Here is a 12,432-nt window from a genome sequence, read left to right as displayed (position 1 = left end):
AATTTTTTCCCCATATATCAACAAAGGAATTGTAATGCACTATGTATTTTGACACCTTTCTATCATAACTAGCAATTAGTTGAACAACAAAAGCTTTTCTGTTAGATTGAACTCAAAGGGCTGACCTTCACTATCCACATAAATTAATGAAGATTGTCCGTACGTGACTCCATGCGGGGTCAACGTCCCCCCTTTCTTTGCTGTTTGAAATAAATCAACCTTAAAGACAGAATATTTGTTGATTGATGTTTCACAACGGTTTTGTGGTTAGTGATCCTGTCTTGTTACAGGTGAAAGGAGTTTAGTGAATGCTCATTTGAAATTGTTGGGATTTATTTAGCTTATTTTTGTATGTAAAAGTGCAATCATGTGGCTTTGTTTGAATTATCACCTTATAAATAAATTATCAGTGATAGTCACTTCACCAGTATGTTGTTCTAATGGTATTGTCATCCTGCTGGTGTAAGAAAGCACCTTGGAATTTTTGACATTTATTCTGGAGCACATCGATGTTACACTGGGAACAATTCCCTCTAATTTGGTGTTTTGGCATGGAATGATAGACACTGAACATGTCATGTTGGAAAAGCTGTGTTTTTTTAATTAAAGAAGGTTTTTCTCTTTGTTTTGTTGGTTGGCTGGTCGGTTGATTAATTCAATCAATAGGCTCCTTCAGAAAACTCTCAGATGTATATTTATTCAAAATCAGTTTCGAAATATAGTTTGATTTGTAATATTCATTATGCTGTGGCATATTTTTGCTACCAAATCCACACAGTTCACTGAATATAATTAAGACTGAATTCATACTCTACATTTTCGCTCTGTCAGAGTATAATAGCAGGACTGACCCATGCAAATGAATGTTTTAATAATACCCAGCATGTTTGATACTTCTGTAGTGAGCACGCACGACACTTACACACAGATGATTTGTTCAGAAATTTCATAACTGCATCAGTTCAATTGAAACGAAATGCTGCCTCATAATAGGTTTATACAGAGGTCATCATTACAGAGGTCAAACATCCGAAAACAAACAATCCTGCTGCTCCTGTGAGTGTTAACATACACACCTTACAAATTACACATGATGGGATAAAGAGTAAAAGAAGGTTAGACTTGTATCAGACAGTGAACCTCTGCGCCACTGTACCGGTGTAAGAGCGCTTGAAAGATAGATTGAGAGAATAAAAGGGAGAACTACAATAGCATAGTCATGGTAAACATAACTCTGACCCTGAGAAGGTACTGTCGCTGGTATCGATAAAAGCCGTGACTCAGATTGTAAACTCAGTGAAAGTGGAATAAAATGCTGTTTCAACTGTACAAGTAAACTTAATCTCAGTATTTGAAATACATTAAAATTGCTTGAAGCTTTCAAAACTGTGGACTAAACTGACAATACAAGCATAGTATGGAGCTTGTTTAGAAAAGTATTCAACATGCAAACATACACAGTGTTGTTCATAAATGCATTCACAGGGATCCTGATATTCACAATTAATCTGGCTTATTTGGTGTTTTTGTCTTTTCTCTGGCCACTCCAACTTCTAGAATTTCAACCTTTTCAATTATTAAAATGAATTGCTTTAACTAAATTGAACTGTGTTTATTTTCCTTGATCATACTATGCCAAGCACTCCATCAAAATGTCTTCATCTAAAAGCTTTTATTGGAACATGTGCTTTCAAAACTAGTACTTGAACGCAATGCCAGCAAGTTGAACAATGGTTTCAGGCCAATATCCCATCAGGTCTTAACTGTTTCATTTAGGAATTCAGAGATGACTGCACATTTTAGTATTGATCATAAAATGGATTGTGTTGTTATTTAACAAAAGTCCTAATTAACACCTAAGGTACCCTGAGCCTTCAAAATGAGTCTGATGCATAATGCATTATATCACATGAACCGTAAAACAGGTTTTACTCACTGGCACTGTTACTCTGCTCATGGTTGTGGCCTTAATCATTTTTATCTGTCACAAAACCTCTGCTTCCACAGTGAGCACCTTTAAACAGCTTCCATTCAGCTGTAGACCAGCACAAGCATGTGGTATGAGGTCAGTGTTGGCTGCACCTTTGAGATCGAGCAAGAGAGGCTGGCACTGTTGTTACTGACACCAGCTATCTGTGTCCAGCATCTCCTCTCCCTCTAAATCCTCATCCTTTCTCCTCCTCTTTTACTCCACCTCTCCCCCCAGCTTCTCGCCTGCCCTTGGGGCCTGTCTCCCAGGAGACACTATATCCATTATTTACACTCGGGGTCCACGGCGGAGGCCTGCTTACTTCATTAGGACTCAGTCCCCCTGGCTTTTGTGGGGCAAATATATTACGCATAGGTCACATGCCCCCAGATTAATGCTGGGACTTTCATGTGCGCGCACGTAGATGCAAGCAAATTACTTCGGGCTCATTTCAATTTTCATCATATGTTTGCTTGCTGGCTGCTCTGTGAAGATAAAACTTTGAGGTTGTGGTGACATTTCTGCTAACTCCCTGATGTACACTGAAATAGTCCCTTCAGATTATAGTTTTCATACCAGTCCCTTGCAGAATCAAAGATAGAAAAATATGTCAGTGTGAATCTTGAGTAAAAACATTCCGGTGCAGCCTCCGGTTCAGTCATATTCTGAGGCATTGGCTCTCAAAAAAATTTTTTGGAGCCCAAATTGCCTCTAAGAAAGGGTGTGATCCTCCTCTCTGATCCCTGATTTGTCAAAACATTGCAGTGACCCCAAACGATGATGGACATGCCCAGACGTTCAAAAACAGGAACGTTCAAAATAAAAACACTTATCAGTTTCCCATGTCTGCTGTCGCTAGAAAGCATCTTTTTATCCTTTATTTGACGTGAATAAATGTCAAAGAAAGATCCTGACAGCGACCTGTGATCTGTGGTGCCCCAAGGGGTCCCAAGCCCAAGGTTGGGAAGCGCTGTTCTACAGTTCAGTCAAGCATCCTATGAGAGAGGCAATCCACCACAGTCTTCCTTCAATTCCTTTAATGACCCTGTAAAGAAGTAAACTTATGGAGACTGTAGCTGAATCAATTATTTTTGCATTTAATTAAGGTCCACAGTTGTCTGTGAAGTGTAGAAATAATCACACATTTTTACAATGTACTTTAAAATGATTAAACACAATCCTCACATCAAGTCAGGTTTATTTATTAAGTTGCACCAAAAAGCACTTAATCATGGTTACACTTTGAACGGGTTTCAGAGGACTTCATCCCACCCACATTATGAAACAACAAATTAAAGTGAAGAATGAACTACCACACTTTTTTTTTTCCTGAAGCCCTCACTGAGCAACAGGGAGAAAAAAAAAAAAACATGAAAAGGAATTACTACCAGTGACTCATCCAAGCGTGCAGTGTGTATTAGAACTTCTCAAGGGCAATGTGTTGATTTCTGTTCCTTTGTGTGTTCACACGCCCTTCCTCTCTCTCCATCTCTGTCTCCAGGTGCAGCAGGATGCGGGGCGTACTCCCTGCGTGTGGACTGCCGCCCCTGCTGGCCCTCCTTCTGCTTCAGACTGTGGGCTGCGGTGAGTCCTCATTAAACTATGGGCTGTCCCTAACACCTGGCCTGCAGAGCCGACAGTACAGAATGTACAGATTATTACATGCATGGACAACAACTTTCTTAAAGTTATTATTTCTGCTGTAACCTGTGATGCACAAGGTTCTGACAGGATATATTCCGATATTTGTACTTAATTACATTTACTAGTTATTCATATTAGATAAGTAGTTGAGTTACACTATTATTAAGTATTTACTTGAAAAGTAAACATGTTTGATTTGTCTGTAAATAATGTGCACAGGCTGTGTCGTTGTAGTTGCTCTATGATAAACTGGCGGTCAGCCTTGTGTGGGTCAGTCTAACGATTGATTCATTTTACTATGTTAAGCTGTGGCAGCGTAATGTATAATCTCACAGTTCTTCAAATAATTGAGATAAACTAACAAATTGCAGACAGCATTAAGCAGGTTGTATACAGGTAAGTTCATGTCTGTTTAAGACTGCTATCACAGGTAATGTGTAATGTAGGCGAACATTAATGTTTGTTTTTTACAGTGGGACAGCTTTGTTGTCAGGACGACTTGTTAGTTCAAGATCTATTTTGCTCTAATTCTCCAGTCAACAGAGGTTTTATGAAACTATTACCACTGAGACAACAGCTGCTGTTAATGCAAACAATTGGTTAGTTTGACAAAGAGACAGACAGCAGCTCAAAAGTCTTTATTTTGATTAATGTACTGTAAAATGTAATATGTTCATTGAAACTCCAGTAATACTAATTTTCATAATCAGTTACAAGTGTGTTCACTCACTAACAGAATTGTATTTGAAATCTGCATATCCCCAAAATACAGATTTCTCAATACACAGAAAAAGACTGGGAACACAAAGAACTTATTTCTGTATTTTCTTTTTAAATATTACTCCAAACACCTCATGTGATAAAGTCAACAATAACGGTGAATAAGAAATTTTCCATGGAATTCAATCGAAGTGGGAAAGCTGTCTCACTGCAAGCCTTTGAGAACTAAATTGTATGGGTATAACATACCACATTTTGGAGGGAGTTGTCCTTACATCATACGATCTGCATGGAGAACAAAAAAGATATTCAGCACAAATGAGACGGTAATTCTTGCATTTGAGCAGAGCTGTCACGTGAATGCTGAGAAACTAACAATTAACCAAATTCAATCGTGTTATTATGATAATTTTGAGAAGTAAATCAGCAAATTAGAGTTCTTTATATCTTTGAGTAAATACTAATTCAATGCCAATACATTTTCACATTCAAGAATCAACTGAACTATAATAATGTTTCTAGTTAGTTAGTTAGTTGGTTAGTTAGTTCGTTAGTTTTGCTTTGTTTTGTGTGTTTTTGAATCATCCTGTCATTAGTTTATCGTTTGTCTAGCTCACGAACACAAAGCTTGTTTGAATGCGATAATGGGTTCATTTGTCTCACTGGCACTGTGAACGAAAAGGCCGATTTCTTGAAATAACAAGATAATTCATCACACTTAGTAATGAAGGTTAAGTATTTTAGCAGGACCACTGAAGTGCATCCCCCTGTGATGTTTCCCCCATGCTAGGTTCTACAAAACAAGCAGTCAGATCAGATTGTCATGTCTAACAGAAAGTGTGTTCTGGCCAAATTAGACGTCGAATCAAGTAGTCCCTCAGACATTCAGATTTCTATCTATCTATCTATCTATCTATCTATCTATCTATCTATCTATCTATCTATCTATCTATCTATCTATCTATCTATCTATCTATCTATCTATCTATCTATCTATCTATCTATCTATCTATCTATCTATCTATCTATCTATCTATCTATCCGTCCGTCCGTCCGTCCGTCCGTCCGTCCGTCCGTCCATTTATTTATTTATTTAAACCTGTTGCTGCACTTCTTAGTATCAATGAGTGCTGGCATTGCTGTGAGAGTTACAGGTGGAAATGACCTTTTGTTTTTCTCCCGATAACAGGTTGATTACTTTCTTATCTTGTGATGAAGAGGCTTGCTTTCCAGAGATAATCACAATAACATCAGTTAAAGCCCAAACAGTCTCGGCTTCTGTACAAAGGTAGAGTTTAAGACAGGTATGCTTCATGGGTTTCATCATAATTAGCTGAACCGAAAGCTGCAGGTCTCTAATAGGCGCATGGATGTTTGAGTCATCATTTCTTATCTGAGTGAAACAATCTTCAAATAATTGGTTTGTTTGAGTTTGTATTGCCAATCACATACCGTGTCAGGTGGATCTTTACTGAATAGAAGTCGGAAAATCAGCATTCTGAATGAAAGCAGTTTGGACCTTGGTGCCAGCAACGGTGACAGAACATTTTAAATGAGTGAGAAGACTGACGAGAGTTAAGCGTCTATAATTGTGAGGTGAAGATACAAAACGTTCAGTTAATTAAAGATGGTCAGATTTGTTAGGAAACTGGTTAAATCTATTCAGTTGTGCATGAAAAACTCATATAGTTTATCTTTATATGAACCCAAGTCTTTCATGAAATTTTCAACTTATCATCATCATCGCTGTTCCGAAAATAACATTTATTGCTTATAACCCTATGAAGTCCAGAGCTGCAAGACATTGGATAATAGTTTTTCTCACTCTTTTTGAGTTGTTTACGTCGTGCAGTGCAGATTTTTATTCCATGACGATGCTAAATGTCTTAATTGGTTAACAGAGTTAACCTCCTTAAATCAGAATCTACAACCCCTCCTCCAGAGAATAGGACTGTCTGAGATTTAAGGAATTTGTTTACTAAAATTGCCCCCGAACGATAAAGACTATCAGGGCATTAAAAAGTTTAACTACTGAAATTAATAATCACCACAGTACTTTAAACTTTCTGCAAATGATCCTGCAATGTTGACATCATTTGTCCAACTCTCCATTTTCCCTCATTTCCCCCTGCAACAGTGTTTATGTCATAAACATGCGGCATACCTTTACTGTTGAGCTGCTCGCAAACTTGATCCTCTCATTTAATCTGCTTTTAATTATCCTACCAGTTCTTCCAAGAAGGTGCCAAAAAGGACGATAAAGATAAATAAGCAAAACAAATATGAAAACTCTAAAGCTCATATTCATCCTGTCAGTCATTTCTAAGAAATTGAGGTAATTTTGACATTTTGTTAAATCCACCGAGATATTTATTTCTGCTATATGTATTTGCAGAGCTCATTAAAAAAGGGGCTTTGATCCATCTGAAAGGCTGCAGTTTACGATCTTAATCCGTTCATTATGTGTCAGCAAGTCATCCAAACTTTAGAAGAGAGACTTGGCATTTTGCATTCTGTCTAGCAGACTTTTTAAACGCTTGATTTCCAGTGAGAGTAAGACAGACTGAGTGTCATGTAGTGTGGTACACAAAAACAATTGGTGTCTTCAGTAACGTGCCGTGAGCACCGGGACATTGCATGAGAAGACCACCAACTAACTCCCACAATGCATTGCAGCGCTCAGCTCCGTGACGCTACAATATGTTTTGGCTCGCAAGGAAATATCGGTGTTTGGGCAATGAAAAACACAAAATGCTGACCCTTTCAAACCTATAGGTACTGTAAGCTATCAGGCTCAGTCCCTGATAATTAAAACAAATAATCAACATGATTTTCATTCATTTCAATTCAGCCTTCAGAAGGCACTGTCTACCCTGATTGCGCGTCACTGGGTGTCATACAGTTTCATCCACAAAGACTTTTGTGAAAGTCTGAGTCATTTGTCGTTCTCTACGTCAGATCCAGTTGCTCAACTGCCTCCCTTTCTGTCTGTTTGATCATTTATCTTTGAGTTTCAGGGAGCTCTGCCTGAAAAGAGCGTGTGATACTTACATCCATGTTGCTCAGTCTTTCTTTGTCCTCCCTGTACACTTGTGCAGTGAATATGTGTGTATGTACATGTGCTCAGGACAGACTGCACACCCCCTCACTGCTCTCAGTGGCCTCCCTGACCGTCTGCTCCTCCCTGTGTTGCTTTGTTTCTGCCTTCTGTGGAAGTAAAATAAATCTGTGAAGCAGGCATTGGGTCATGGTGTGACTCAGGGCTCAGATTCACAGTCAGAGAGACGATAAAAATGTAGCCAACTCTTCTGTCTTCCTCTGTGTGTGTAAGTTTGCATGAAAAGCCTCAGGTTACATCTGCCGGGTAGTTGCAGCCAACACTGAGCATCTCCGAGGAGCCTGATAACTCTCTCCTGTGTGACTTTCAGAGCTTGTATGCCGTACAAGTTCTGCTTTGGAGAAGATCAGATTTGTGGGGCATTGATAAGTCTTGTTTCTGCTTTCCGTACTTTTCAAACTTCTTGCATACTGCACTATTTTTTTCCATCAAGTCACTAGGAATACTTATTGGTTGGTACAGGTACTAGCCGACTGGGAGTGCAGTGTGTGTGTGTGTGTGTGTGTGTGTGTGTGTGTGTGTGTGTGTGTGTGTGTGTGTGTGTGTGTGTGTGTGTGCGTGTGCTAATAATAGCTTGATATTTCCTGCACTTCTGTCCAACTATTTCTGTGCACATGTTTATGAATTTGGAAAATTATGGCTTCATGCCACAGTGTATCATTATGCTACAGAGTGTGCAGGAATTAGTCACAGCGGCAGCCTCAGGGGAGATCTTGTGGAGTTCAACATGGCCTTGCTAAATGAATGGAGCAATCTCCAGTGAAAGGGTTAATTCTTGAAATCGAGGTAAAAGGAGGAAAAGAAGGGGTGCTGTCTTGATCAGAGAGGCCCTGAGAGGTGATGATAGTTTGCTGAGATTATACCTTGGAAGAGGAGTTTTAACTCTCATTTGAGAACAGTTTGATCCTGGGCTTTCTGTGTAGTTTGCTTTTTTTCATGTCTGTATATAAGAGCCCTGGCATTCCTCGCTGGTCCATTGATATATGTCGTAAAACACTGCAATTTCAGTTATCTTATATAGTTATTACTTACTGCACTGCACCGATTGGATTTCATAAACTTAGATACAACAGTAAATTTTACTGCACAAGGTCATTCTCCAGTGACAACTGCTACAACATACTCCAGAATGATGGAATACCAACGTTACTCTTTATGTCAACTAAAAATGCCACTGGTGTTTTCAGGAAAAAATACAGTTTTTGATGCAGCTCTGGTTTCTCATCATATTGGTTGTTTGTTGTTGACACAAGAGTAGGGAAACAAAACATTATTAATAGGGAAAGAAAAGGTACATGTAGATGCAGATAGTGTCACTCAAGAGGGCAATCCAGGCGCTGACAACAAATTTCTTTCACTGGCCAAGCAGGGGGCCAAAAGTAAAAAAGTCTCTTCTGGAGCCAAGGAGGGGGCTGTTTGTGACAAATCTCCCTTGAGGGAAACAAAGCCTTTACTTGGGATCAAGCAGACGGCAAAGCCCGGAGTTAGCCAAGACGACAGCCATATTTACTTGGGGTGATCATCCATTGCAAAAATCCCTGCGGCGATGGCTTAGTTCTCCTGGCCACTGTGGTGTGGTCTGCTTTGGGTTGATTGGGCATTAGCAAGTGGAAACAAGTTGGCTGAGAGCAAGATGATTGAAATCTTTCAAGTTGGGAATTAGTAAGCTTACAACCGTCATGGTCAGTTTGGTTTGATGTTGTATTTGGAAGAAGCACCAACGTTGCACATGGGTATCAGTAGGGAAGGTCAAATTAAAAACCAAAAAGGCTTCTCACCGAATCAGCAAAATATCGCCAAAAATCCTGTGGCGAACAAGTAATAGTGTCATAGACTACAAACTCAAGATCAACAGAGCGAACTGACACCTGACAAGGTTGGGGATAGTACATACTGTATACTAATTGAAGGGGAGACTATGAGTCGCACCTGACAGCAATCAATTGTGAGAACACAAACCACCACCAACATGCCAAATGCATCTCAAAAATCTGTAAAATAAGTACTCCCACTGGTATCAATAAAGCAACATTCACCTTAATATACATTTTTTACGTTTTATTGGAAAAAGTTCGAGGTTTCTGTTACCTCATGAGGGGGGAAAAATGTACCTTGAATAGAACTTTGGAGGAGTGTCGTCATCCATCCAAACAATCGCAAGATGCATTTTTCAAGTTAATGTTGCATAGAGCTGAAGCATATCCAGCCAACACAGGGTGAAAGGCAGAGTATTCCCTGGACAGTTCTCCAGTCTATCACAAACCAGAAACAAATAGACGGCCAAATATTAGCAACCGCAGCAAATTTTAAGCAATCGCTTTGCTGTGTAATTATGTAACGTCTGCTGGAAACGTCAGCAGTAACTACTGCCCCACTGTGTTGTCTTTCTATATGACTATTTTTCCACCCGGAAGGTGGATGAATCGAATTTCAGTGGACATATGTTTCTCTTTGTGATGACAGAAAAGTGGTTTGAAAGTCTGCATTATAAACATTTTTGAAACAGTTATTTGTAGTCAGAACAAGAATGATTTTTCAAGCCATACGGTTTGTAGACAGTTTTTAGTTTCATAACTAACTCAGTGTTTTTTCAGTGTCTTGCTCAAAGACATCTTAACACATTTAAACGAGACAGGAAGATTTGTTCAGTCCGCATTTAGTCAGGGAATTTATTGGCAGACATTATTTTAAAGCCAGTAGCCCATAAGCACAAAGTATATCAAACAAAGCAAAGGTCAATTGATTTACATTATCTTAGACTTTGTTTAAATGTCAGAAGGTATTTCATTGATTTAACGTAACGCGGTCTGATTTTCACTGACACTACTGATGCATTTAGTTTGAGGAGCAGACAACTCAGAGTGCTCCACACTGGGAAAGACTCTAAAATGTGTGATGGCGCTAGTATGTTTTAATATCCAAAACAGCTAAATCTGTTTCCGAGGAGGATCTTTATTTTGTTTTATTTTTTTAAAGAGAATACACTTCAAAATCATGATTCAGCAGCTGTCTGCTGGTCATTTTTGATTGGTAATAACTGAATGATGCACTTCTCTATAACCATGAGTCCACATATAATTTTAATTTGTTGAAGAAAGGTGTTTTATTTTTTTATATTATTTTCTATGAGTGCCTCTCTAATAGTTTCATTAAGTTTTGATTTAAAAAAAAAATAACAATGCTTTTTAAGGATTTATTCAGTAAGGGGCCAAATTTTATTTAAGAATGGATAAAGAATGGGTAGGAAAACATAAGCGGTGGCATGAAGAAAAAACGTCAAAAGCAACAATTGAGAGAGACAAACATTCAAACACAATAATCAAAAAAAGCATCATGTTGCTGAGAGGAAGACTCCGAGAGGAAAAGGAAACAGGTGGGAGTTGGAAGGATGTTTTGGCGAGAAGATGTCATGCGAAAGAATATCAGCATAGAGACATTATTTCCAAACTCTGTGTGACGTCCTCCTGGCAGACCTGCTGTGCTTAGACAGGCAACATGAATAGGAGCGCATGCACACACACACACACACACACACACACACACACACACACACACACACACACACACACACACACACACACACACACACACACACACACACACAAGTTTGAGGGTCTGTGACTGGCTTTGTGTCAATGCACTATATGTCAGCGTAGGGGAAAGGCAGGGTATAGACACACACCACTGATCAAAGAGGAACACAAGGAAGAAATCCGTCCTCCCCCAACCCCACAAATGTGTACTCCCTCATTGAATTTACATTATACACTATATAGCTTTAGATCTCCCCCTTTGAAGAGGCCACCCCTAAAGCATATAGTTTAATGTGTGTGTTTTTTGCTGTGATCAGAAGCTCTTTTCCCTTCTTTCTGCTATTGTGGTGCCTCTGTTGCCATGGATATCATTTTTGGGGTTGGCCAGAGCAGCATTAGACCTTTATTCTCTGTCTTCTTAAATGGTAACATGTCAACGGTAAAGAGATTCCTCCCTTACATGCTATTCTATTCTATGTCCCTTGTTTTCAGCATCACTATTTGTCCATCATTCAAAGTCTGGTTGAAAGGCTGCATTTCTACACATCCAGCAAGAGAAAAAAACAAAGCTTAGCCTCATTTCCACGGCAGAGAATGTTCCGGTATGGTAGGGTACAGTACGGTTCAGGTTTTTGGTTGTTCCCACCGCTAAAATTGTGGATGGTACCGAAAGAACCGTACCAAAGGGTGACGATTTGTCGTCACCCTTCCGATGGGGTACTGAGCACTTCAGAACAGTTCCTTATTTTGAGAAGCAAAACGCAGCCATCTGCTGATTGGTCAGTGATTTATGTCACTCTCGGCAAGCAGCAATATTTGAATAGCTCATTGGGTGTATAAACCCTCCCACTGTTGTTTACATACTCCGCTCTGTGCTCACCGGCTGTTTTGTAAACTGGGTTTATTGAAATGTCGGCACTACACAGCACCCCAGTGTGCTGACAAAGTGCAGACACTCCTCTCCGTAACAGGAGAATGAGCTGTTCAGAATGAGAACGTTTTCCAAGCTGTGCAGAGAATGGAGGCTCACGTTCCAGCTCGCTAATGACTGTATCTGTCATATTTTAATCATGTTTAGCATGTGGCCTCTCTACTCTGTAAGCCCCGAAGAACATTAGCCTGGAGCACGGTTACGTGATGCACCTGAACGCATCAATCAGGGCTACAGCTCCTGCCAATAAAACCTGCGGTTAAAACCGGACCAACATCACGGTTCGGACGCAATCTTTCTCTTTTATTACTGAAACAGCTCAGCAAAAAAATTTTCTGAAAACATTTGAAGTGAGAAATAAGCTGTGGTGAGGGGGAGTGGCCTGTGAGTTCGACAGCTACTTCTTGGAGTATGAATTTTCCTGCCGTCAAGTATTTTTTTCAGCAGCTGGCTGACGTCACAGCCGGACTTTTCTTCTTGTTCTTATGAGAGAATGCAGGATCCTTTACTCGGATGC

At 39.6% G+C, this 12,432-nt stretch overlaps 1 protein-coding gene across 1 annotated transcript in view; it reads left to right on the top strand.

Annotated features, from left to right (window-relative positions):
* The window catches only part of ncanb (neurocan b), a gene marked incomplete at its 3' end in the record, with an annotated part of 162,894 nt that overhangs the window by 37,589 nt on the left and 112,873 nt on the right, over positions 1-12,432 (top strand). The window contains exon 2 of the mRNA XM_080473083.1: positions 3,471-3,553. Within this exon, the coding sequence (XP_080329209.1) occupies positions 3,481-3,553 (73 nt within the window). The 5' untranslated portion in view covers positions 3,471-3,480. The remainder of the gene's footprint in view (positions 1-3,470; positions 3,554-12,432) is intronic.

Source organism: Lipophrys pholis (genome assembly GCF_963383615.2).
Source record: "Lipophrys pholis genome assembly, chromosome: 10".
NCBI classification, from domain to species: Eukaryota; Metazoa; Chordata; class Actinopteri; order Blenniiformes; family Blenniidae; genus Lipophrys; species Lipophrys pholis.
The sequence above is the reverse complement of the archived record's forward strand: the minus strand, read 5'-3'. Positions and strand labels throughout refer to the sequence as shown.